Here is a 27769-nt window from a genome sequence, read left to right on the forward strand (position 1 = left end):
CCACTGAAATATACAATCCCAGTCCTGGGATAAGGGTTTCATCTGTTTCCCCCACCACCACCATTGTATCTTCAGCACATGGAACAATGCCTAAAATACTGTTACATAAATATTAAGTCCTGTGAGTTCTGCTTCATAATTATACATGAAATCTGTATATTTCTGGTCCTTTAAGAGTGCAAGCACCATGTTTTCTCGTCTGCCCACTGAGATAGCTTCGCCATTTCTCCTGTTCCTCTGTAATCAGTCTGCCCTCTACATCAGTTCTCATTGCTATGGTGACCTCCAAAAGGATACTTGAGGTTACCTCTTCTTGCTTAAAAGACTTATATATAGCTTGGTCATACACCCACCACCACTACCTTTTTGAGGCAGGCTGGCCTGAACTTGCTATGTGGACTAGACTCTCAAACTCAGAGATCCACCTGCTTCTGCCTCCCAAGTGCAAGGATTAAAGGCATGTGCTCTTTTTCCCATTCTTGCAATATCTTCTCTAAAAACAAGGATTCAAGTGATGGAAGATTTTCTTCTACAACATACTTCACACATCAGCATTTTTGTTGTTTTAAGACAGGGTCTAGATGTATGGTCTGTTACTCACGGTGTAGCCTAGACTGGTCTGAAACATAAAGCAATGTGTCCACCTCAGCCTCCCACGTGCTGAGAACTCAGGCTTGTAAAGACAAGACTATACATGGTTACTGTCTCTTTTGGGACTGAGTCTATGTCCTGGAACTATGTCCTAGAACTACAAAGATCTTTCTGCCTCTTGCCTCCTGAGTGCTGAAATTAAAGGTACGCACTATGCCCAACTACTTCTCCAGGGCTTTTTTCTGTTGTTGCTGTTTAAAGGTGCAAATAGGATATTTAAAAATAGGTATCAGCAACAATGCCAAGCAACCAGAGCTTCCAGGGACTAAGCCACTACCTAAAGACTATACATGGACTGACCCTGGACTCTGACCTCATAGGTAGCAATGAATATCCTAGTAAGAGCACCAGTGGAAGGGGAAGCCCTGGGTCCTGCTAAGACTGAACCCCCAGTGAACTAGTCTATGGGGGGAGGGCGGCAATGGGGGGAGGGTGGGGAGGGGAACACCGATAAGGAAGGGGAGGGGGGAGGGGGATGTTTGCACGGAAACCGGGAAAGGGAATAACACTCGAAATGTATATAAGAAATACTCAAGTTAATAATAATAAAAAAATAGGTATCAGCAAAAAGTTTATATAACTATTCCATGCTGATAGACGTGTAGGTTTCTCTGTAATTTGTCTGTATTGAAAGGCTATGCTAAGCATTTGGAGCACACAGTCTTTTGTGTTTGTTCAATTTTTCCATAGGCTACATCCCTAGAATTGGAAAGCACCAGATGATTTTAAGGTACCCAGTCTTCCAGAGAAGGGGTTTAGAGCTGTCAATCCCTTTCCTGTCTCCTCCCACCTCTCTCCAGTCACCAGTTCATCTCACCCAGCCCTACTGCTTACGTTTTCTTGAGTGATTTGCTGTTACACTTGGACCAAATTTGGCCTTAATTAAATCCAGCTCAGCTCTTGCTCTTCAACCTGATTCTTTCCCTCTCTCGAGCCACCTTCCTGTAGCCACTTTGACCTCCTGCAGATTCCAAACCCATCAAGACCTCCTCTCTGGATATCTCCGACACCTTTACTTACAATGGCTAATCCCTTATCCACTCTTCACTTCTTCAGCAGGCTGATCAAAAGAGGCTTTCCCCGTTTCCCCTACTTAACACTATTTCTGTCCCTGTGCTCTATTTTTCTCCTTCATACTTGAACTCACGATGTCATTACACCTTTAGTTCTTTGTCACACTCTTCCACCATTGTAACCTCCAAAAGGACAGAACCATTTCTGTTTTGTTTTCCCAGGGCCCTCTGCTCTTTCTGATCAATTGTTTCAAGTAGTAAGTGTATAGTAACACATACATGACCATAGAGCTGTGATCTCAACCTGTGAGTCCCAAATCCTTAGGGTGGTCACATATCAGATATTTATATTATGATTCATAACAGTAGGAAAATACAGCTATGAAGTAGTGATGAAATAATTTTTTTTGGTTGGGGAGTCACCACAAAAGGGGCACTGTATTAAAGGGCTGCAGAGTTAGGAAGGTTGAGACCCACTGCTATGGAGGATCACTGAACAAGCAGGATTTGAGTTTATGCAGGGCTACAAAATAACTTCCTGATCTGTCCTGACCAAAGTTTTGTAGTGATGCCCCATGTATGTGAGGATCATCTGAGTCATACCAATTGAATCACTACATGAATCATAGAATCATTTATACCTACTCAAACCTCTGATCAGAACTAGATAGAAAATACCCAGGATGGAGGAATCTAGGAGGAACTAAGTGGTTTGTCTTTGAGACACCTCTTGCATGGCTTAGGAAGACTGCCTAATCTAGAAGCCAGCTCCAGGGACCTGCTCTCTAGCTGGCACAGGAAGTACTTAGGACTTCCTATCCAAGGAAGGCCACCTTTACTTCCCTCTTCTGCTTTTAGGCATCCCAAGAGACGGAGGAAAAGGAACTTGAAGCTCCCACTCTGTGCTGCAGCTGGTGCTTTGCTCAGCACGAAGGGAAGGAACAGACTGCAGACACTGAGCCCACTGCCCCTTTAGGTCAGTGCATGGACTGAGGCGGCACTGCTCATAATCAGATCCAGGTGTGTAGCCCAGAGACAACACTGCCCTACAGCTTCAGGAAATGTGTCCCTTTACCTGCCTACCAGGTCTCAACTGACAGAGATGGAGAAGACCAGAGAGGTAAGTATAACCAAGGCATCCATGTGGTCCAAACAGTCTATTTTTACTCTCTGCAAATAGTTTGCAATATTCACAGTGCCTCCAATCCAATGCCCAGGAAATTACATTAGGCAATATATTCTCTCTTCCATAACCTCTCATGACCAACCTCCTCAGATCCACTATTCTTCTTGTGTACCTTCTCTACCAATCATCATGCTAGGTGCAAGGAGCCTAGGATGAGACACTGTAATTTAGGAATGACAGCTATAGATCTAACTCTGTTCTTCAGTCAACAATGTGACCTATTTCTCTGAGCTTCAGTCTCCAGTAGAGAAATTGTAGTCCCTACCTCCCAGTTCACTGAATACTGTTTTAATTATCTCTGGAATTAGCAGTCCTACCCTGTGACTAGAGCTCTGGAATGCAATGTGAAGACCTCCATTCCACTGTGGGAAAAGAGCAGCAACCTTGGAGCACAGCAGTGGAAAGGGTTAGGGGTTCAGTTCTTTGGAATGACCTCTACCAGTAACCATGGAGTCTCTTACATGACAACCTCGAGGAATGCTTTCATATCTAAAACAGTTCTCCTAGTAGCTGTGGCTATGTACTGGATAAGAGTCATCTTTTCCTATTTTGTAGCCCCATGAAGGGAGGGTGGAGAGACCTGTCTGTTTCTACAGCACATTCAAGAGATACGAGGCCTAGGAAAGAGAAATTGGCAAGTGGCTGGAGTCCCAGAGATTCACTCCTTTTTGTTCTCGTAGCCTGAAGTGGTTTGTGTTTGTTTGTGTTTGTTGTTGTTTTTAAGCAAACCTGGAACTGGACTCCGTGGGTCATAAAAGAAGAGAACATGTGGGCAGGAGGATATGTTGAGGGGTTTCAGGGAGAGTAGGAGGTAGATATGATCAAGATACATTTTATACACGTGTGCATTGTCAAAGGATAAGTAAATATATTCTTTAGGGGCTAGAGAGATGGCTCAGCAGTTAGCCCGCTTAGTTCTTGAAGAGGCCCTGGACCTGGTTCTCAGTACCCACACGATGGCTAACAACTATCTCTAACTCCAGATCCAGGGGCTCTAACACACTTCTGGGCTTCACAGGCACTGCATGCATGTAGTGCACAGACAGTCATGTAAACACAATACCCATATTAATAAAATTAAAATGAGTATTTAAAACAAGACAAAAACATTAAAATATTCTTTGAGAATGTCACCACTTGTTGCTGCTACTGGGCCATCTGCCTGTCTTCTTGACCACTTTTTAGTCCACAGTAGATACCAATACTCCAACCCATCAGAGACCCACACCACAAGAACCTAGCAAAAACACCTTGGCGAACACATTTATTTAATATGGGGTGGGGTATTGCTGTCTCTGTCAGTGTGTATGGGGTGTTAGGGAGACAACCAGAGGGACTTCTGAAGTAAGAGGCTGTTCTGGCCCCAGGCTGGGGGTCAGAGAGCAGACTGAGGGTGTAAGGGAGGGTGTGTAAAGGAGTTAGGGTGAAGCTCTGCACACATCCTTGGGACCAGTCCAGGCCCACCCAGTCACCAAAGCAAGAACCGAATAAATAAAGTGCAACCGTGGGGTTGGGGAGGAAGGGAAGGGCATTGGGCACATCCATGCCCACGCCCACATTCAGTGCTGCCGGGTCTGGCCCACCTCTTAGCCAGACCCTCTTGTCCAATCACCCCTATGTCCGTCCCTCCATGAGCCAAGCAGGGCCCTTGTGCAGCTACTGGAGGTATCGATAGGCCTTAAAGCAGTGGTTGCCAGCATCAGCCACTACTACGTGGCCATCCGAGGTCAATGCCAAGCCCTGTGGGCCATACAGTGGCTCTGCAGACGTGTTGATATAGGACAGGAAGGAACCAGAGCTGTCGAATACCTGAGGAAGATGTGGAGAATGGAAACAGAAGTAAAGTCAGGCAGAGAAGAGTCTGTGTGGGGAAGGACAGAGGCACAGAGAAAGCCTCTCTCAAGCCACCCCTGGGCCTAACTCACCTGTATGCGACTATTGCCCCAGTCAGCCACGATGATGTTTCCATTGGAATCCACAGCTACTCCCGTGGGGGCATTGAACTGTCCATTGCCCTCGCCATGTGAGCCAAATTTGAAGAGGAACTCTCCATCAGCACTGTACACCTGGTGGAGAAGGGGCTAGGGACTGGAGACCTGACCTCAGGCAGAGGGCAAGGCCTTGGAGGGTGGGGTAAAGCTCTAAGGAGAATTCTCAGATCTGCAGCTTAGCCCAGAAATTCTTCCCTGAGATCATACTCTGTATCCCACTGCCCAGCTGATGCTTCCCTGGGGGAGTGGTCCTTCTCCTTTCTCTATTTCAACAGTGCTACTACCTACCACCCTGCTGGGACAGACCATTCTCCATCCCACCCTCTCAGCTTGACACAAACAGACAGACACATCCCTGGATCTGTCTCAAATACATGTCTCAAGGTCTGGGCGATCTTACTTCCCACCTAGATCACTGTCTCTAGCACTGCCCTAGTCAGAGTGACCTTTCTTTTCTTTTCTTTTCTTTTCTTTTTTTAAGATTTATTCATTTATTATATATAAGTACACTGTAGCTGTCTTCAGACACACCAGAAGAGGGCATCGGATCTCCTTACAGATGGTTGTGAGCCACCATGTGGTTACTGGGAATTGAACTCAGGATCTCTGGAAGAGTAGTCGGGTGCTCTTAACCGCCAAGCCATCTCTCCAGCCCCCAGAGTGACCTTTCTAAGACACACAGGGGTTCATCATACCCCTGCCTGCAATTCCTTAAGCACTTCCCACAGCTCTTAAAAAGGGAGCCAGCCCCTTCACAGGGCACACAGGTCTCAGCCTCACCTTGCAGCAGTGTACTAAATCTGAAGGACCTACGGTTTCCAGAGCATGATGCCAACTTCCATGTAGGTCTTTTCCTGCCTGCCTGCCTGTCTATCTGTCTGTCTCTCTTTCCCCCCTCTCCCTCCCATATATATATGGCAGCACATATCTCAGGTAGTCCTTGAGTTCTTCATGTAGACAAAGGTGACCTTGAACTGCTGATCTTTTTGCCTCCACCTCCAAGCACTGGGATTACTGGTGTGTATCACCACACTTAACGTCTTCTGTGTCCTTTGCTTCAAACTCCCTCCTTCTCTATTTTTTTGTTAATTTTACTGGTGCTTCAGGTCTTCCCTTATATTGAAGTCTTCTGCTCAACTCTCCCACAGTTCCCTGTACCTATCCCAGAATCTATTACTTTAGATTGTGACTTCCTGGTTGTCTCCTCTACCCCGACCTACACAAACCAAGAAGACAGGGAATGTGTTTGTTTTGCTTACATGAATTCCCAGCTTCTAGCATAGCGCCTGGGACAAAGTAGCCATGCCATAAATGTTTATTGGTTCAATGAAGGATTTTAAGGGGGTTTGAAAGAGGAGAGAAATAAGTTTTTTGAAGAGGAGGGGTGACTGGAACAGTGGTCATAGAAGGGGAGGACACTGACCTTCACTGAATGGTTGTGGAAATCCGTTACTACAATCTCATTCTTGTTGTTCACAGCCACAAAGTGGGGCCCTGTGAACAGAAAGTACGGGATGGGTTTCAAAGCATTAAGCTGACGCACTCTGTCTGGTGAGGGATAGGATCCTGAGTGATAAATTCTGTCTCTGGGAGGATGGAACTAGGCAGTAGGAAAGGGGAATTAAGGGTCAAGATATAGAAGGAGTCTTTACATCCAGAGGACCCTGGGAAATTCTATAGAACTAGAGCATCTCAGTCTGGATCTTGGAGTTGTTTTCTCATACCTGCGAAGTGGCGGTCAGTGGCCCCACGGCCTCCAAAACGCCCAACAAGCTTGCCATTGGGCTGGAAGGTGAAGACACAGCAAGACTTGTTATCCACTACAATGATATGCCCATTCCGGTCCACAGCCACTCCCTTGGGCCCCATGAGGCGGCCAGCTCCAATTTTGGTCTGTAGGAAACGCACACATAAGGACTTTATCCTGTCTAGAATACTAGGGATGGCCTGGCATCAAAGCAGAATCTTAAGCCGGTGATAGACCACTTCAGGGCCTAACCTAGTAGCATGGCCTTCTGAGCAGGTCACCACGGGTTCAGAGCACAGCAACAGCAAGCTTCTTCTCACCTTGAACTTGCCCTCAGGAGAGAAGATGCTGACCCAACGGTTGTCATAGTCTGCCACAATAATGTCTCCATTGGTGTCCACTGCCACACCCGTAGGACGCTGTAGTTGCCCAGGCGAGCGCCCACGGACTCCAAATCGGAACTTGAACTGGCCCTCATTGGAGAAAACCTGGAGTAGAGGAGCAAGGGAGGGCACAGGGAGGAGGGGAACACTGTGGGTACAAAGGAAAGGGTGCTGGGTCCTAGCAGGATCCCATTTATTTATTCATCCACTCAACAAGTATGTGCTCACACCATCCAGGGGTACGGAGAAACCTGGTGAGAGCTACCTTAAGGATATGCAGTAGAGGTATGAAGGGGGTATGAAAACACAAAAGGGATGGTGGGTATGGTGGGAAAAGGCACCAAGAGAAGGAGATATGTGAGCCAACAGCCAATAAAGATATCAGTTGATGAACCGTCCACAACGATCTGTGAAAGGTACAGAGGCTAGCCAGTGTGAGCCCCGTGTGAGGACCTCACTGGTGTGGCTGCAGTAGTCAATGGGAATTACATCTACCCTGGCTATAATGAAGAGCCACTGACAATTTATGGCCAGAGAAGCAACAAGATCAGATCTGCTTTTACAGAAATAGTCTGGACTGGAAGTCAGCCAACAAGTTAGAGGCTGAAGCAGGAATCCAGATGAGAAACAGTGAAGTTTCAGACCAAGGAAATGACCTGTAGGGAAGCAGATGGATTTGAGAGAAGTACAGGAAAAAGACCCAACAGAATTCCCCGGCCAGCTGGAAAGGGGTAGGTAAGGAGAGTGGACAAGGAGGTAACCTTCTGCACAGAATAAATCCTCTTTTTAGTTTTTTATTTTATGTGTATGGGTGTTTTGCCTTTCTGAATCTCTATAAACCACCATTGCAGGTATCCATGGAGCCCAGAAGAGGGCACCAGATCCCCTGAAATTGGAGTAAACAGACAATTGTGAGCTGCCACGCGGTTGCTGAGAATTGAACCCTGGTCCCCTGGAACAGCAGCCAGTGCACTTAACCTCTGAGTCCCCTAGAATGAATCTTTCTATCTCCCCTTCTACTCCTCCTCCGCCTGAGCCTCACAAGATGCTAAGATCTCTTCATCTTAAAGTGTCTCTGTTAATCTTTTCCTCTTAGATTACAGCATCTAATTTAACAGCTCTGCTACTCATTGCAGAATTCCTACAACACACCATTTTGTTATGGCCTCTGGGGACACAAGATGGACGGATCAGAGCCAAGAAGCTACCACAGAGGGCTCAAGTTTCTGAGTCTTGGACATAGTGTTCACTTCAGCCCTGCTCTCCCCTTTCTTGCTGGGCCACCCAGGGATAGATCTCCCAGACCTAACTGACCACAGCATATCACTTCTTCTGACATGGACCTTGTAGCAAGCCTTCACTTGGTCAGCCAGCATAGCACTTGGGGTCTGCACTGGTCCTATGCAAAGTCAGAATTGTCAGCAGAAGAAAGGAAGTACCCGAGGGTAAAAACCAGAAGTGACCGGACTAAAATGAGCAGGTCAGCAGTGAGGTGGTCCATGATGCCACCCACCTCCTGCTGGCAGTTTTGATTCAGACTCGAGAGTAGGGTTTGGGAAGCCTCATTCTTCTCATCCTTTCTCACACCCCTATTAGAACTAGCCAATTCCTATTTACCTTTAGAATTCTAAATTTCCAGGTCATTCTTCAGAGTTTCCACTTTGTTCAAATCAATACATGCATGTAAAGTTAGGGCCCTACAGTATGCATTTTATAGCTTTCTTTGTAACAACTGTCACTTTGTAGCTGTATCTGTGACCTGCCCCTTCTAAGGAGGCAAGCCCTGCTTGGAGCTGGTGCTGCCTCTGCTTTGTCTGCCACAGCATTTTCTGCTACATGTTGCTTCTGGCATTCACTAGGCATTCAACCAACAAAAGAACCCCCAATTCAATCTCAGGCCTCAAAACTCAATAGGGATAAAAGTGACCTCTTCAACTTAAAAGGGGCCGGCTTCTTAATGGGAACACCACGTTTGCAGCCCACCAAGTCCCTCCATTCTCCATCCCATCCCTCTTTACCATGACACTGGTACTCAGCAAGAGCTGCCACACTGCTCCCCTCACAGCACTAGAATTTGCTGGACTCTTCAGTTTGGCCTCCACATCTCTCCTAGACCTGGCAACATTAAGTAGATCTCTGACTTCAAGAATCTCAATGGAAATGACAAAAGAGAGAGAGAGAGAGAGAGAGAGAGAGAGAGAGAGAGAGAGAGAGAGAGAGACAATAGACAAGACCAACAAACCAACCCAGAGAAGGAAAAGTGTGAAAACCACCACAGCCAAGGGCTGGGGGAGATCAAAGGAGAATGTGACCGGCACACATCGTAATGGATATTCCCAGAAAGAGTTCGAGACATTTTCAGACTAAGACAATGATTCAATGCCAAATGTTTACAAATTAAGTTGTTCATTCAAAATCATGAAGTGTTGTATGAGTGCGCTCTGTCAGCAGGGTTCCACCCTGCCTGATTGAATAAGCTCACAAGGACCCCCAGCCTCATGAGCAAATGGGGGATCATATCTTATCAGTCCCAAGTAGCCCAGAGTAAGAGACAAGTGCTCAGCCTTGGAATCCAAGAAGCTTCCAGCAGCTATGATGCCAGGGTGGACTTAGGAATGGAGAGTTGAGCAAGAACTGTTACAGAAAAGCAGGTATTTGGAAGACAGGACTATGCCAGGCCTTTCTCACAACCCTTCACTAGACAGTCAAGTAGCACCAGCCTTTCTGCATATTGTGATAAGTGCCCAAGTGTTTGCACAACATGACAGATGTTCACAAATCTCAACCTTTATGCTAGAAAGCATTTCTACCTTAAAGGGAAGAAGGGGGTGAGGCTAAAGGTGATCCTGAGTAGAATTCCAGATTACCCCAGAACTCCCAAGTTTCCCTTCATTATCTAGGCTGGCCCCAAATCCCTTCCTGGGTTTCTCTGTTCCTCTAGCCTAAGAAAAATTGAGGTAGCAGGCCTGATAACCGGACTGCAAGAGTTTCTGCTAGGTGGACTGGGGTAGGAAGTTGCTGAGAGTGACAAGAAAGGCAGAGCTGGATTCATAGCAAGGCTATTCAGGCAGGGTCAAGAAATTTAAAGCTATTTTAAAATAAGGATCTTCAGAGTTAAGGTTTAGCTGCCTGAGAATACATTTCTAAGAACTGAGGTACACAATTGCAAATCTCACAGGGTAAAATCAAAATTCTAAAATCATTTCCAAAACAATTTGCAATCTGACTTCAGTCACCTTAAGTTCCAAATAGCAAGCTTCTGGGAGCCAGGATGGGATGGGAACTTCCGGCTTTCTTACCTTCTTGACTTTGTTTACAGTCCATACGCAGACAATGATACATTTAACAACAGCTAGGTGTTAGGTATAGTACATTTAATACTCTCAACAATCCTGAGAAATGTGTTTCCTAATTTTACACATCAGCTAACTACAGTGCCAAGAGGTCACATGACTTGCTAGTACAGGGAGAGCCAGGATTCAAGCTGAGGTGTCTGGTTTCAGGGCCTATGCCCTCAATCACTATCTACCACACTCATGTCCACTGTGCTAGGATCTGTGCTTTCTGCAAGGGATGTAGAGAAGGGAAGCCATGTTTTCTGGATGTAACAAAGAGCTTGATACATCAGAGACCATGGACACTGAGTATGACTGGCATCTAAATAAGCTGCCAGAGGTACAAGGAAAAGAAAGATGGGTACAAAACCACATGGGGTTGTGTGCTACCCTCCTGCTGATGAAAGGTGCTCTAGCCAACTAGATGGCTGCATTCTCCAGGCGGATAGCATACTCTGGAGCCAGGATGGTATGCTGGAAGAGAGCTGGGAAGGGCAGGTCTGGAACTTAAACCAAGACAAAGGACACCAGCAAGCAGGAAGCTCAAGAACAGACAGAGGAAGACAGGAGCTGCCGATCTAGGAGCAGTCTTAAGATGTCTGGAAGGGAAAGGCCACGAGCACAGGAACCCTGCCCTGACTGAAGGACCTGGACGCTATTTTGGCCTGGGTGGGAAAGAGGTATGTTGATTCACTGCTCTTTAGGACAGTACTGACTGTGGGTTTCACCTTCGGGCGGGAACCTGGAGAACCGTGCAGTGAGAGCCCTCTGTGGCATTGAAGGGGCGAGGTAAACGGCTCACCTGAATACATTGGTTGTTGCTGTCTGCTACCACTATTCGGCCACTGCTAGCAGCGGACACGCCCTGTAAATTGGTGAATTCACCTTTCTCCCTTCCACGACTGCCTGTGAGAAAGACATGAGAAGGAAAAGATGAGTGAGCCTCACTCCCCTCCTCCCCAAGGCCCCTGCCTGATCGAGTTCCCACCATCCTTTCCTGGGCCCCCACCAGCCCCTCCCTTCAACCTGCCCTTAGCCTTCACTTGGCTCTGTGCTCGGCCCTCCTACCAACACGAAAGACGAGTTCATCCTCAATTGGATTGTCTTTCCGTTTGCCACCGGTGCTGTACATGGAGCTCGGCCTACGCACTGCCTTCTGGCGCACATGACTGCCAGGACCACCGGGAGACTTGACCCGGCGCTTCACATCATCTGGGGAAGGTGGCAAGTCTCCGGGTCTCAGGGCACGCACACGGAAAGGGCTGCCACGCACCGGCTGTCCATAGAGCAGCACTGAGAGGAGCAGGTCGCCTTCTGTACGTGCTGTGTACACCAGCTCATATGTGCCATTTTTGTGGTCCACCACCGGTACCGCAAGGCGCACGCCATCGGGGCCAGTGATCTCTGCGCACAGCTCTGCGCTGCCCGTGCGCACCAGCCGCCCATCTTTGTCTTTGGTGGTGACAGTGAGTGAGGCAGGCTGGCCAACCAGTGCCTGGCGCAGGCCCTCGCCGGTGGCCACTGTCTCGTGTGCAGTAGCACTGGTGGTGAGCAGTGCACCCAGATTGAGCACCGATCTCCGCAACCCATCTACTTCAAGGACCAGTTCCAGCTGTGCATTCTCATGGGGCCTTTCTGGGAAGGCCTGAGCTGCCAGAGCAGCCAGCCTCTCTCGCATGTGCTTTCTTACTAGCAAAACCTCAGGGGCAGAGCCCAGTCTCAGTGCCTGCTCTGCAAAGCTGCAGCTACTGCCAATGTGTTCCTGACCCTGGCGCAGTGTGTCTAACTGTGTCTGCAACACCTGTGGAAGAAGAAGAGAAGCGGTGAGTGTGCAGACTGGCAAAAAAGAAAGGCACTGGGATTACTGATGAGCTTGTAGTATCACAGCAGGAAAGAAATACACAGAGATACGTGTGACAGGGAGGCAGAGGAGCGCAGCAATGACAGACCACGCCAATGCATGTGGACAGGGAGACAGATGAGCGCAGCAATGACAGACCACGCCAATGCATGTGGACAGGGAGGCAGAGGAGCGCAGCAATGACAGACCACGCCAAGAGGCAAAACGAAGACTGGGAAAAAGGAACCCTTATGTGGACAGTGGAGACAGTAAGACCACCTCATCACAGACCACGGTTAGGCAAGGTGACCTGACGCACCTTCTGCTTGGCCCCACAAATGCTCTCCAAGTCGCTGACCAGAGCCTGCTTGCGCTGCTGCAGAGCTTGCTCCAGGTCCTCAAAGGCTGCACTTATCTGGGCCAGGGCCTCTGCCTTGCGCTCTTGCAGCTGCTGGCTGATGCCCCCAACCAAGGCGATAGCTGCAGACAGCTGTGGCAATCTGAGGAGACGAAACATCTCATACAAGGATGGCTGGAGGGTGTCCTGGCCAAACCAGGCCTTTTCAAAGAGGGCCTCACTATCTATCGCCCTCTGAGAGATCCCCTACTTGACTTTCAGCCTTCTATTCCTGCCTTTCCCAGACCCTTTCTTTCCCCTCCCCGGGGCCCCTGCCCTGTCCCTGCTGAGGCACCAGACCCTAGAAGATGCCTACCGGCCACGCACAGCTTCAAGCTGGCGCTGTAGAGCTGCCTTGTGCTGCTCCACCACGTCCCGCAACAGCACTGTGCCGTGTTCACGGTGCTCCCCTGCGCGGCACTCACCACACATGGCAGTCTCACAGGCCTCACAGTAAAACTCCATCGTCTGGTGGTACAAGGGCTCCTGTGAGGCGACAGCCACACTACACTTCTTTGTCCCCACCCTTCTGGCCCTCTTCACCCCGGCAGAACCCCTCACCCACCACAACCCTACCCTTATCAACTTTCCTTCTCCTCCCACCCCAAGTCCTGGCCTCACTGGGCCTCGCTTGGGCCCACCTTGCCTTCATGGTTGGGGCAGGAGAGAGGGCGGCCAGCCACTGCGCTGAGGGGGTGGGGGTCTTCAGGGTCGTGGGCCCCATCAGGTGCCTGCTGCATGGCCTCCATGAGGCTGCTGATGAAGAAGTTGTTTTGTAGGGCTGAGACACCCTGTTCTGGGAGGATGGATGTCTGCCGGCATACTGGACACGAGAGTGTCAGGCTCTGAGGAGGGATGTAGTTCTGGAGACATCTGGCCAAGGAGAAGGGAGAGTCAAAAGGGGAGTAGCAAAGCACCCCTCATAAATGCCTAACCCCTTTACAGAGGTGTGCGATTAAGATTTCATTTTGAGGCATCTTTGTGTGGTGCACACAGGCCTCATCCACCAGCAGGTGTTAAAAGGCCTCTGAGGACTGAGCAGAAATTCATCCCTGGTCTCTCTAAGAACAGACGTGTCTACATTCCTTCGTTTGAACAAACAAAAGCTCACCTTTCACAGGTGTTTACCAAACCTCAAGAAAATATGTAGCCACTAGTCCTAGCCCTGTTAACTCATTAAACATTTACCAACTGCTTATTCTTGCCAAATTTGTATCAAGCTCTGGGGATAAAAAAATAAAACACAGTGCTAGCTTTTAAAATAGTTCTAGTCTTCAGAGGGAAACAAAGACAGAATTAGAGTTTAAAGATTAAAGACATTGGTCCTAGAGCTAGTGTGCCTCCATTCAATTTCCAGGTCAGGAACCTAATCTACTTGTGACCCCTGACAAGTTACTTTCACAAACCAAGGAGTCTTTCCTTATAACATGGAGACAGTACAGAATTCGGTCACACAGGGGAGTAAATGTAAGAGGCCCGCTTACATGTAAGGGGGTTAAATGTAAAGCCTGGCCTACAGAAGCACAATTCACAAAGAGCACACACAGGAGATGGGGAGTGTACACAGCGCAGGTAGGTGGGGAAGAGGCCAGGAGACGTTTCAGAGGTAAACGCAATCTGTGTGGAGGAATAACCATTCGGCCAAGCAGAGAAAGGTGGAGGGAGGGGAAGAATGGTACAAAAAGCACTTTAGCAGGATAGGGACAGCATGGACGACAAGAGAAGAGGAGGAGCCTAGCTGTGGATCCCAGCAGCAGTGGGCAGCAACAGGAGGGCGAGTCTGAGGGGGACATGACAGCAGGTAAGTCAGGGCACTGTCACAGAGTTACCATTTACGAAGGACATGCGTGTTGGACACTATGCTTTGTACTCGTGTGATGGGGCAGAGCAATGGTGAATGGTCAGAGGGATCAAGATAATGCGTACTGGAGCCTAGATTTAAATGCAGAGCAAGGGTGTGCTTAACCAACACACTCATGATATTCTAGACAGGAGGTGAGACAGACCTGCATTCGGGGTATGGGCGGGAACACATTTATATTGAAGAAGCATGGCCAGGCATGGCAGCACACTCCTATCATCCCAGCACTCTGGAGATGGATAAGAGGACTGTCTCAATTACACCGTCAGCCTGGGCTATGCAATGAGACCCACTTGGGATTGGTGGTGGAAGCTCAGATTTAGGAGTAAGGGGGAAAAAGGGAGAAATGGGAAGCAGACAATGGCGAGTAGACATGGAGAGTGAGGGAGACCAGTCTTAACTGGCTCCCCCTCCTAGCTTAGGCATATCAGACAATGAGGATGGCACACATCAAAATGGCACACAGAAGAACAGCACTGGTGAGAAGGGGGGCTAAGAGACAGAGATGGAGGGAATCAACATCAGCCAAGACAGAGGAGGGCGGAAAAGAAGATGTAGACACTGGTAAGAGAGAGCAAAGACGAACGTGAAGAGCAGAGGGCATGGGCGGAGAGGCTGGAGGAGTGACTGTCTGGTCAGCAATGTGGGCCCGGAGGAGGGAATGACTCATGGGGTGGGAAGTGGCTCAGGAGTGGAAAGTGTCCACTGCATTTGGCAAACATGAAGAGACTTTTCTCTGGGAAGGTGACAGCAATGGCTGCTGCAGGATAAGGGGTGGGGGGAAGTCTGAATGATACAAGTTGAAGGGTGGAGAGGGGCTGGGCAGTTGAGTGGGAGGGGGTTGAAGGACCAGATGGTGCTGCAAGGAGACAAGAGGATATTTTTTCTCTGCTAATAAGGGGTACCTTATTTGATTTTGCAGTCTATCCAACCTACTACTGGGCCACTATCTCCAGCCCATTATAATGGGGATTTGAGCTTCTCTTTAAGCTAAAGTTAGCAGTAGAGAGAGAGTGATGGTAGAGACTAGGAAACCAGTAAGACAATGTTTTGGGGATGGAGGGAGGCTTGGTTGGCCTAAAGGGGAGGCATGAACCCCATCTCTGGTAAAAGGAAGGAACACAGGAAGGGTGGCTTTAGCAGAAGAGCACAGGGATAGAGTCAGAAGAAGAGTGCCTAACATCTCAGGCAGGCTCAACTACAGAGCGAAGACTGGAGGAGTACGGGAAGACGTGGCTGGGATTAGTCACTGAGGGAGGGAAGCGTGATGATTACTAGAAGTGGACAGCAGACTATAGGCGACCGTGCTCGGAGATGGTGAATCTACAGAGGAAAGACACCCACAGTGCAAACTGTCCTGTATCCCAGACTCTTCTCTCGCTCTTGCCTATGCCTTCTGTTCTTAATTAAAATGTAACAAACATTACATGTCGGGTATGATCTTAAGTGCTTTACAAATAATAACTGGTTTCCCTGTGACCTACTTCTCCCTGAAGTCCCTCCCAGTAGAGAGTGGTTTTTGTTTCATGCTCCACATTCCTTAGGGCCAGAAGGTGGGGTTGACTCCTCCTTCTTCCCAATTGGAACATTCTAAGTGTCTGCAGCTCCTTTGAAGCTGCTCTCTTCTGCCTATGCCCACCCCCACCCCTGCTGCTGTCTCTGCTGACCTAAGAGTTGTTTCTTCACTTATTGAAGTGCTTTTCCTGACTCTTCTGTACCCCTCATTCCCTCATGTTCTGCACTGTTCTCAGTGGCTCTGACGTCAACGATGGCCCATCTCCATCAGGGGTTCTTCATCCTTGCTTCCTCGCCACCCAACTGTTCCCTCACTCCCTCTCATCCGTCCATTCGAATCTCCCACTCCCACCCACATCTCATCAATGGCCACCTCTTGACTCTGAAATCTAACAATGCTCATCCCACTATTCTACCTCTTTTCCTTCCACGCACCTTGAAGCTGATGCAGAACTCCTATTGTCAACATCCCTGGACTGCCACAGTTTCCATCTGGTCTTGTTTCTTCTCTTGCTCCTTTAAAATTCACTCTCTATACAACTAACGAGCTTTTTAAAAAGTCTAGTTCAGGCCAACATGATGCCACACACCTGTAATCGCAGCACTTGGGAAGCTGAGGCAAGAGGCTCACCTGTTCAGTGCCAGCCTGGGCTACACAGAGACTCTCATATTCTACTACCTCCCAGCTCCTGCCTCACTAGCACACACTGCCTTTTCTGGTCTCTTATTTGCTTATTTACCTTTTACTGTTTACTTCTTTTCCTTGTTATTATTTTGTATTTTTTCCCTTTGAGACAGAGTCTCACTACATAGCCCCTCTAGCCTCCAAACTGACAAGAATTAAAGGTGCATTCTACCACACCAGATTTGTTTACTTCCTAAGGCAAAGCTTTTCTATTGCCAGCTTCCTTCTCTTCTCTCTTTTATATGTTGGGTAGCCTTGGCTATATTCCTTTGTGATTGAATGACTCAACCTTAGTTTTCTCCTAAAATGGGAATGATGTATCTTTTGGAGCTGGAAAGATGTCTCACTGTAAGAGGACTTGCTGTGCAAACGTTAAGACTTAAGTTTGAATTTCCAGCACTCACATAAAAAACAGGCATAGCCGTACATGCCTATAACCCTAGCAGTGGGGGAGGGGGGAGAGGGATGGAGACAGCAGATCCCAGGAACCCACTGGCAACAAACCTAACCAAACAATGAGTTCAATAGAAGACCCTATTTTAAGGCAACAAGGCAGACAGTAATGAAGGAAGACACCTGACATCTTCACATGATGTATGTGAACTCACACACCAAAAAAATGCACCCACTCATATACCATACACATCCAAAGGGGAAAAAAATAACATATCTTAAGTAAAATAATATATGCAAACCATGTAGAAAATCCATGGGCAACTGTAAGCAGTCACTTATTTGCCCCAAGAGTGCCCGGTGATCTAGGCATATAAATGCAGAGGCATTCAGTTACGGCTGTGATGTAGCACTGAGCCTCTGAGGCATAGGCTTGTCAAAGGACAAAAGAGTGAGGGAAGTGGGCCAGGGACAGTTAGATGATCAGCTGTAGGTCTGAGGATGGACAGAGAAGATAGGGAAGCCAGGGGGTGGTGGCCCGTGGGAAGAAAGGGAGCAGCCAAGGAGCCAAGGCTTTAGAGCGAGTCAAAGGTGTGAAAATAATAGCATGCTGGAAGGAGCTAGAAGAAGGGCTGGAGTTCACAATCAGAGTCAGACCAAGTGGGTTGAGGCCCACAGGCTGATGGAAGACTGGATGGGCAGGAAGGCCTCTTTGCCCACGGGTAAACAGGAAGGAGACAGTAAAGCTGGAATCTCAAAGGGCAGGGCTGTCAGGGAAGGAAACAGATGGAAGGTTTGGAGACTCTGGTGAGAAGGCCTGGGGACTACGACCTCTAAGACACAGCCATGAAATGAGAGGTCAGAGAGAAAATGCTGCCAAAAAAGAACGTGAACATGCAGAAAACCACGCGGGGTTCTTGGGTGGTTCTCGGGTAAGATGACTTTCCTAATGGGCTTATGGAGCCTACCTCCCAGACCACTGCTAATCATGCACTCTGCTCCGGCTTCCCAGGGTTCCTCATAGGCCCCTTATCAATCACATTCCCCAGGCCGCATGGCCTTGCTGAGTTTTCCATTCTTTAGCCTGCTCTTAAATTCCATTTACCCAACTCCTGGGATGCACAGGATTCGACAAACTTTAACGGATCACTAAGCTCACGCAGTTGAATACTGCACCTGCAGAATTTACTGGGGTGTAACTCATGAGTCTACAGTGCAGCTCTCTAAATATCTGATTGCTAACCCCCTCACTTTACTACAAACCCTTAAATCATAAAGGTCATGTCTATAGGGCTGGACATGGTGGCATAGCTCATGCCTTCAATCCCAGCACTTGGGAGGCAGAGGAAAACAGATCTCTGTGCGCTCAAGGCCAACCTGCTCCACATAGTAAACTCTAGGCAAGACAGGGCAATACAGTGAGATCTTGTCTCAATAAATTCGTAAAATAAGATCCTTTTTTTTTTTTTTTATTTTTTTTTATTTTGCTCCTCAGTGCATACTCAATCACTTGGATAGGGTCTGACACATAGCAGTCACTCAATAAAGAAATATTAGGAGAATGAAGGTAGGATGCATAGAAGCCTAGAGGCTGGGCTTCAGTAGAGGCAGGGAAGAACAGACCTAATTGCAAATATCCATCCTTCCATCAGTCACAAACTATGCTGGCCCCAGTGCTGCTTGGGAGTCTCAGTGCTGATTTCTCCTCTGGCTGCCTTGAGATCTGGGATGGAGACGACAAATCCTGACTCTAGGCGACTCTCTGGCCCAGTATTCAGAGTTCCTGATTCTCTCATAGCTTATTGCAACCAAATCCTTATCTCCTGCAGGATGGGGTTCATTTGTCCCTCTCTCCCATGTGTGCACACTCCGCTTGTCTATAACGTGGGTTTTCCTTGTGGGGGTCAGGGGGAGGGGCTGCAGGCCCTTGTCTCTCCAGTCGTTCTCCTCACCTTTCGCAGAAGGTGTGTAGACAAGGCAGAACTTTGGGGCACCGGTACCGATCCAGGCAGATACTGCATACCAGAAACTGCTTGTCCATTGGCTGCACCTCCGGGCCAGGGCTGTCCTCCCTCTTTGCCATGGTGACCACAGATGGTTCCTGCCACTAACACCAGCCTGTGTACAGAGAAATAGTCAGCAGCAGGAAGGCCAGCAGTCCCTCTCTCCCCACCATATCTCCTGCAGAGAAATGTGCCCCTTTCTTCCCTGCAGGGACAGGACAAGGTGGTGGCTGAAGTGCGTGGGCTGTGTGATTTCTGAGCATGAATGGGCACTATTTTGGAGCACAGACTTGGGGTTACACTGGATTTTAAAGGCTCTCTTTTGGCATCTTGGTGATCCTGGATCATTCCTATCTACGAGTGTCAGTTTCTAAGTCTTAGTAATGCAAACCCTAATTCCCATCTCACACCCTTGTTTTCAGAGCCCGAGAGAGAGGTACATGTCAAGGACACAGTACAGGAATAACTCTTCACTGACACCCTAACTCTTATTCTACTAAGCATGCCTCCACCTGGCCTCTAAGAGTCATTGAGATAGCTCACCCCCCTATCACTTAGCACAACAACCTGGGGGTGCTTTATTGAAGTTAAGGATGACTCTCAAGCACTCCTTTCTCCTAAATTCCTAAGTGTTGCTCCCATTTCAGGCTGCCCGAGTTCTCTACTAGGAATGCAGTAACTGGTGTTCTGCTCCTAAGCCTATCCACCACCCCTTCCTATCTCCCACCCCTTCTAACCAGAGGGGATTTTCTGAACACAGATTTGACCCTACCATTATTCCTCTTAACTTCCTTCAATGGTTCTCCACTGTCCAGAGGAGAAAATCCTTAAACTGGCCCTAGAGGCTGGGTAGCAACACTTTGTCCACACCTTCCATTCAACCTCTGGTCTCACACTGTATGATCTGTCGTAACAGTTTCACTTCCTAGAAAACCATGTTCTCTGTTTCTGTAGTTATTCATTCTGTTCCCCTCTGCCCTCAATCCCTCGCCTAACTTTCATGTAAATGTCACTTCCTTTAGGAAGACCAGACTTCTCAAAGTCTGCGTTAGGTGCTACCCCTGTTCCTTGTACTTCCTCCATCCTAGACCTTACACTATAATTTTGCTACTTCTCTGCTCCCTTCCTATGCAGTGTTCTTGAAAGCAGGCAAAACATTTTACTTCTCTATTTCTAGGACTTAGCAAGGACTGTGTTGCAAAGATGATCAATCTTTACCGAACTGGATAACTAATTCAAAACATTCAGTAAGTGGCTGCTGTGCATACACACTGGAAATGCCTGAGTAAAGGTGAGGAAGTGACATGGATAGCTGGGTGTGGTGGTGCACACCTTTAATCCCAGCACGTGGCAGGCAGAGGCAGGTAGGTCTCTGTGAGCTTGAGACCATAGTGAGTTCTAGGATAGCCAGAGCTATATAGAGACCAGTTCTCAAAAACAACAACGAAAAGAACGTATTGTAAGCCATAGGCAGCAAGGAATCCTATGAAGAAAAGTGATGTGACGAGAAATTAAGTTTTTTACTGAGTGATGACACAGGGCTCCGCAAGGAGAGAACGTAAGTAGGGGTACTGGTAGGAAAGGTGGGAAGACTGGGCTGGGCTGAAGCAAAAGTGCGTGAGCATTCTTGGGAGAAGGCTCATACTTAAATGGACTATGTGCTTAAAGCAAAATGAATGCCAGCAAGCACTAAGCTAGGGGACAAAGAGATTATGAAGGACTTGTAGGCATGATAAGAATATTACTTTATCCTAAGATAGACAGAGGGATGAGGCAACTTACAAAGGAAGGAAAACAAACCAGAACACTCTTCTGGTATGACAATTATGGCGGAACAGAGTGAGGGAGGCCATCAGGAAACTACCTCAATTCTTCAGGTGACACTACCTGTGTTACAGAGCCAGAGGCAGAAAGGTAGACTAATGCAAGTAATGTCTGTGAGGTTGAATCAGGACAGTGTCATAGACTGGATGTCAGAGGGAAAAGGGGACACTGATAACAACTCCCCAGTTTCTCAACTGCACAAATAAAGGGCCATGGATAGATAGAAAGAGCTAAGGTGGGGGTCGGGGTGGGGGTGGGGGGCTGCATAAGGGAATGCTGTTCCAGACGAGGTAAGTTTGTAACTATGGACATGATGTCCAGGTAGAGCTCTTAAGTGAGAAATAGAATACAGGCACTCAAGCGAAGTCTGGGCTTGTCATTGATTTGGACTCACTGGTATATTAATGGCCCTTAAAGCAATAAGAATGGATGGGAGGGCGTCTTGGAACAAAAAGTGGAGAGTGATAGTGGGCAGGGTGAAACAGGTTAAAGACTAGAAGTGTTCACTATGTTTGGCTATGGCAGAGTAGTTCAGGCAGAGGCCAGGTCACAGTGATGAGCAGGGGAAGTAAACAAAGTGGGTATTGACAATCCATGACAGAAAGTTATCTATGAAGAGGCTGCAAAACAGGCAGTGACCAGGACCAGATCACCACTGCTATGCCCAGCTTCATGCACCACAGGCTTCTTAAAGACAATGAGTGAATGACAGCCCACAGGCCTCCTCAGGTTTGGGAAGGTATGAGAGGTAGGCTTCTAAAGTGCATTTGTCTGGTGTGTATGTACTGGTGGACATGGGACAGTAAGGAAGGACTCACTCGAGAAAATTCTCTCCTGACGTGGGGACTGGCATTTGGGGGGACTTAATACCAGGGCATCACTAGATGGAGGGAGGGCAGCTTGAGAGCTGGCAGGGCAGGGAGCTTGGAGGCAAACTGAAGCTTGTCTGTAAATGGGAAGGGTGGGAGGTAGAGTACCAGTGGAGGCTGAGCCTGGCTAGGGCAGCTGGACGTTAGGCTGCAGCCCTCTTTAAACCCAGGGGATCTCCCAGCCTGTCACACAGAAGCAGGCATTGGGCTCTGTCCAAGGACCAACAGCTCCTCCCTCCCTTCCCCTTCCTGCTTCAGCTTCCCACTCTGATACTCAGGGCATCACATCTGCTGTGGCCGTGCCCCAGTCTGAATCTAGGATTTGAAAGACTGATTCCCTAGGCTCTTCTCCCTCCTGGGTTACCTCTCTGTTCTACACATAATGCCTCCAACAGGCCAGGACTCAACTGGGCTGTTTATCATGGCCGTTTGGAGGATTCTGGACATAGAACTAGGATGCAACCTCTTTCCCTGGGCATCTTTGTCCCTTATTCCACCCATCTCTTTTATGGCTCAGTTCTATATGCACTTCAGTCCTCATCCAGCATGCAGTGGACACCTCTGCTGGGACACAAAGATAAATGGACACAGCTGAGCTCTCATGGATTCCACAATCGAATAAACAGACTTCTGCAATGCAGTGTGGTGACAAGCATAAGGAAACAGATTGTTCTAGGAGTACAAAGAGAGTCCCCGACCTGGACCGGGGCAGGGATGGGTCCAGAGGAATGGAGATTGAGGATGAGGAAGTTACAGAGCACACGCTGCCTTCTGCCTCTGAAAGCTGCACCTCTCACTGTGGCAGGAGAAGGCTAACTAATGAGATGCAGAGCTAAGCAGGGGCTGCACCACACAATGCTTTGTTGCCCTCATTAAGGACTTTAGACTTTACCCCCTTCCTTGCTAGGGGATTAGGGCTTTATCCAAAGTGCAAAGAAAAGTTTGGTGGTGGTTGGTGGGTGGGGGTTAAGACCAGAATTACAAAAGTAGATTTTTGATTGCTGTGTGGAAAATACAGAGGTCAAGAGTGGAAGTTTAAGAAACCGGCCTGAGGGGGCTGGGGATTTAGCTCAGTGGTAGAGCGCTTACCTAGGAAGCGCAAGGCGCTGGGTTCGGTCCCCAGCTCCGGGGAAAAAAAAAAAAAAGAAACCGGCCTGAGGAGGGTAGTTGCTAGGGGAGGCTGAAATAGTTTTCATAGGCAGAAACAGATAGAACGTGGTAACTGGTTTGTTTTATGTGGAGAGAGAGGGTAGAAGAGGGGATTAGAAAGGGTTACTAGTTTTCTAGCTTAGAAACTGGAAGAGTTTGGATGACAAGGTATAAGTCCAGCGTGTAGCACAATTACTCAACGGTGCCCATGAGACATAGCTGAAGTGGAATAGTCCAGCTGTTGCTTAGAAAGGCAACCTCAAGTGTAGAAAAGAGAAGACATGGATTTAGATGTCTTTGGTATAGGAATATTTCTGAAACCACAGGGAGGTGGATGGCACCAGGGTAGAGTGAGAAAGGAGAGCCTGCGACTTGGCACCCAGGAAGGCCAGCATTTAAGATAAAGGCTCAGAATGCACAGTCTGTAGAGAACATTGAGAGGGTCTGGGAGACAGGAATGGCAAAGAGGAAGCAGGCTATCTGGAGACCAAGGGAAGAGGCAGGGATTGTCACTGAAATATAAGAGACCTCGTGACTTAAAGGGCACAAAGAAGCTGCTGTAGCCTCGAGGAGTGTAGTTTCTGGGAGCTGGAGAAGTCAGACTCAGAGAGTTAAGTTGATTTGAACTAGGACTTTGATCTCAACTAGGACTCAATGAATGAGATGTTGCTCATAGAGGGAGAAATATGTTTCAAAGCTTTTCAGTTTTTCCAGATTCTCAAGCATCCAACCTCCTGCCACCCTCCATGTTCTCCTCCAGTCATACAATATTTCCACTGTGCAGGATTTACACAGCTGTGATCTGGAGGTGACCACAGGCATTGCCGAGGTGTGTATGGGTGTAGGGAGTCAGCTAGGCTCACCTGCTAAATAGGGGCACCACCTACTCACTAGCCTGCAGGTATATTTGATCATTTGAGGCTCAGAAAAATAACAAAGGTCTGTAGGTTGTAGCCTTTGGGCTTTCTCCAAAAGAAAAGAAACAACAATGGCTGAGGGAAAGCCCTAGGTCCTGAGCAACCCTTCCCTTTCCAAAGAAGGGAAGTGATGAAATTCACATTACTAATCTCTCTCACTAATGCCTGACAGAGTAGGTACAAGAAATGTCCCTGGGCACAATCCACAGCAAGCCCTTCATCTAGGAACTAGACACACAAAGTTGGATCAAGTGGCTCCCTACTTTTTTTTTTTTACCTGTGGGAAACTCACCCACACATACATAATGACAAAGTGATAAGGGTCATGAGACTGACAAGTTCAAAATGCTGGGAGCAGGACATTTCTAACTTGGTGGAAAATGGGAAAAAAAAGGAAGAGCTGTCTGAACTGGATCTGGAGGGGAAAACATGGGTTTGATAGGTACCTTGGGAAAACTGCACAGAACAGAAATATGAAACATTTACCAACAGGCTAGTCGTGTAAGAGTAAGACCCCAAAGGGAAGCATCTGAGTCCCACGTTTCATGACTAAGTCCCTCCTTGGTAGTCCCCCACTGCCCATCTCTTACACGTTTAGTTCATGGGGTTTTGCTTCAGTGTCCCTTCTCTGAGTCCATGCTCTGCCTGGACTATCTCATTATTTGCCCCAGTCCTAATTCTCATCCCATTCTAACAACCCCCAAAGTCTTGTGCTGAAAGACTCCCTTGCATTCAAGACCTGTACATCTAATTGCATTTCTGGACATCTTTGCCTGGATGAGGAACAGGAAAGGTCCTAAACTGAACTCCCTTCCTCCTGACCTTCTCTTCCTGCTGTGCCTCTTCTTTCCATAAGACTCAACCATCCCCCAGGCCTCATCAGCCAGAAACCAAGTAATCTCAACTCTGACTTTTCTCTCACCTCCACATACAAGGTTGATGTAACCTTGATGCAAAAATGTGTGAGTTTAAAAAGTCAAGAGATGTATCCATTAGGGCTGGGGTCCCCATGACCCTATGTTTGTGCATTCATTTACACACACACACACACACACACACACACACACACAAATACACACACACATACACACACACACACACTAACAGTAATAATCAAAGAAAAAGAGGCTATCGACTTAAACATGAGCATGGGACGGGTTAGTAGGAGCATAACTGGGAGAGGATGAAGGGAGGAGGCAAAGTGATGTAATCTATCTTAATTTAAAATGTATTTTTTTAAGCCATGAAATTTAGGATCTAGTCTTGTCACTAATTCCACCACACAAGATAATATCTAAGCAACTTTGTACTTCATACCCATATTTGTAAAATGGGAGAAAAGAGAGTCTTCTTGTTCTCAAAAATCAAGGCTCCTTCAGACTGCAAGGTGCCCATGACTAGATCCCAACACAAACTACCTTGAGGATTTGACTGCTAATTTCCATCACACGTTAGAGTGCTCACAGGCTGCCCCCCTTCTTGCTTTACAAAACGAATGTTTTCTGAGCTTGTCACCCGCTGCATTCACCCTGGCATTCTTCTCTATAGCACTCACCTATCTTCTGACCATAGGCGATACTACCCCACCTATGGTACTTTTTTCTCAAGTTCTATTAGCAGAAATGCCACTGTCCCCTAAGCAGTTGAATTGGTAACTACCATAAAGTACTCAATAGATGCTGGCGATAGAGTTATGTTTAATCTCGCAAGTCCCTCTCAGCAAAGAGAAGCAAAATCAAAAGCAGAAACAAGACAAAGGAACAAAATTCCGAGAGAGACCTCTATAACACAAGGGAGCTTCCCACAGCACAAGTAGTAAGTGCTCTATCACTGCAGGCATCCAAGCTGAGAGAGGCAGGGCACCTGTCAGGCCTGCAGCTCACATTCCCATTCTGCAGTAAACCAGACCCCTAGGAGATAGGCACTGATGTGCTGCACAGTGTGGCTGAGACCTGGATAACCACCGCACCCGCCCTAAAATCTCAGATCTTCCCTCTGAACCAAGTCCTAGGTTTTTGAGATCCACACTGGACTCCCACACCAGGAACATGCACAGGGCCTGCTTTTCTTTTCTTTCTTTCTTTCTTTTTTTTCTTTTTCTTTTCTTTTCTTTTCTTTTTTTTTTTTTCAGTCAGAATGACCTCCCTGGGGTGCAGCCTGCCCTTCCAACCTGCAACCATCTGTCCCTGCAGGTTTGTGGCACAGGTTCTGAAACCAAGTCCAGAAGGAAGAGGTGGAAACCAGGGAGGGGACAGGAGTCCTCCAGTCAGGGCCCAGGCTGAGGGGGAACTAGAGGGGTCCTTTCCTACAAGAAACAGCCTCTGCAGGAAGCTTCCTGTTCAGCAAGCAGTGCCCGCAGCGGAGGAAGGATGTCCTCCATCCTGCCTGGTGGGTTTCGTTGCCTAAGAAGGACGGAGAAGGGAGCAGGGGTGGAGGCTCTGCACCCGGGAGAAAGGAACCCTTTGGACGAGCGGGGCCACAGGATTCCAGAGTGCCAATCAGCAACCCCACCCACCCACCACCACCACCATCGGCCGCAGCTTTGGGTACCCCCCGCCAACACACAGGCTCCCAAAACCCGCGCTCCTAAAATGAACCATCACCCATCCACCCGCGCCTCCCCCCACCACACCGCCCGCAAACATGGACCTCACGTGAGCAGCCACAGCCCAAAGAATCCCCCGCTGCTCTCACAGACACGGACACGCCTCACGTGGACAGAGACAGGAGCAGCTTTTGAAAAGCATCTGCGCCCCCACCCAAAGACGCTCGGACCCACACACCGTCGCTAGCACCAGGATCCACACCCCTATACACTGGAGGACTAGACGCACCCTTGGGGCCCGCGCCGCGCACTCACGGCGTGGGAGCGGGATGGGAGTGCAAGGCCCGGACTGCAGCCACTCGGAGCGGCCCGCAGCGCTGCCCCCGCTGCCAGCGCTCGTCCGCCCGGCCCTGCCCGCGGCGCCGCCCCACGTCCCGCGCCTCCGTCTGTCCCCGCGCCGGCGCCGCCGCCGCTGCCGCCGGACCCGTCGCACAGGCCGGAGGGAGGGGCCGGGGCGGGGCTGCGGACCGGTCGGGGGAGGGGGCGACTCCCGAGTGGAAGGCCCGCCCCAACCACGCCCACATCTCTCAGACCCCGCCTCCAGCCCCTCCGCCCCTGCGGCTCCTGGCGCTCCCTATGCAGTGCGGTTGGGAGCTGGCAAGCGGATCCCGGATCTAGGATCTAGGATCCGGGATCCTCTCCTGCTGCCTCCGGCTCACTAGGCCTAAGGGCGAGGGTGAGGGCGAGTAGCTGGGCTCTGGTAGTGGCACTTGGTGCCTTCAAGTAAAAGCAGCTAGAACTAGCTTCAGTACTCCGAGAGCCCGTTCCAGCGGCTTCTGGTCGTTCCTTCCTTGGCTTTACCGGAGGCTCCTGTGAAATCTGCTAGTTTGGTTTCCACTGAGCAGGGAGGGGGACCACCTGTACCTCGGCCCAGAACTCTAGAAGAGGTTTGCAGGCTAACTGGGAGACTGCATTTCGGTTTTAGGTGCCTCAGGAGCCGCCTCGTTAGGAAATTTGGTTTAGACTATTCAGCGCGACTCCTTCCTTACACCAAAGACCCAGAACAATTCTCAGAATCATTGCATTATGGAAAAACAGCTTTGGTAGAATACAATAAAAATTGTACATTAACAGGGACTGAGTGTTTATTACGTGCCAGACAGAGCTAATCACTTTACATACATTATCTCATTTAATACGCATAACCGTAATAGGTAGCTGCTTTTATTAGCAGCTTTACAACGGAAGGAGCGGAGCGTATGTTCCCCAGGCATTAATCCTCATCAGCTAGAAAATGGTGGAACCACGTTTGGGCTCTGCTCTCAGGTTCTGTCTCCAACCATTTGGAGACTCAGTGCCCCTACAACGAACAATCCCCAGTGGCCCATAATGAAGGGGGCTAATATGAGGACCAGCACCTCTAATAATCAAGGCAGACAGCTGACTACATAAAGGCTAACCAGAG

The 27769-nt window shown here is 48.6% G+C and overlaps 1 protein-coding gene across 6 annotated transcripts; it reads right to left on the minus strand.

The window, feature by feature from the left end:
• Positions 1–4097: 4097 nt before the first annotated feature.
• Trim3 (tripartite motif-containing 3) lies at positions 4098–26777 on the minus strand. 6 transcript variants are annotated; one of them, NM_031786.2, is made up of 12 exons: positions 26594–26777; positions 18950–19115; positions 13185–13416; positions 12860–13011; positions 12466–12646; positions 11375–12107; positions 11109–11212; positions 6909–7076; positions 6566–6734; positions 6265–6335; positions 4776–4916; positions 4098–4659 (listed from the first exon to the last, which is right to left on the minus strand). In NM_031786.2, the coding sequence occupies exons 2-12, from the start codon at positions 19078–19080 to the stop codon at positions 4507–4509; spliced, it is 2235 nt and encodes a 744-aa protein (NP_113974.2). In that variant the 5' UTR covers positions 19081–19115; positions 26594–26777; the 3' UTR covers positions 4098–4506. The 6 variants fall into 6 exon arrangements, with proteins under 6 accessions (NP_113974.2, XP_038948510.1, XP_038948512.1 ...); XM_039092582.2 differs by having other exon boundaries at positions 4100–4659; positions 12860–13029; positions 26594–26771; XM_039092584.2 differs by having other exon boundaries at positions 4100–4659; positions 12860–13029; positions 26543–26771.
• Positions 26778–27769: the final 992 nt, after the last annotated feature.

Source organism: Rattus norvegicus, chromosome 1 (assembly GCF_036323735.1).
Source record: "Rattus norvegicus strain BN/NHsdMcwi chromosome 1, GRCr8, whole genome shotgun sequence".
Taxonomy (NCBI): domain Eukaryota; kingdom Metazoa; phylum Chordata; class Mammalia; order Rodentia; family Muridae; genus Rattus; species Rattus norvegicus.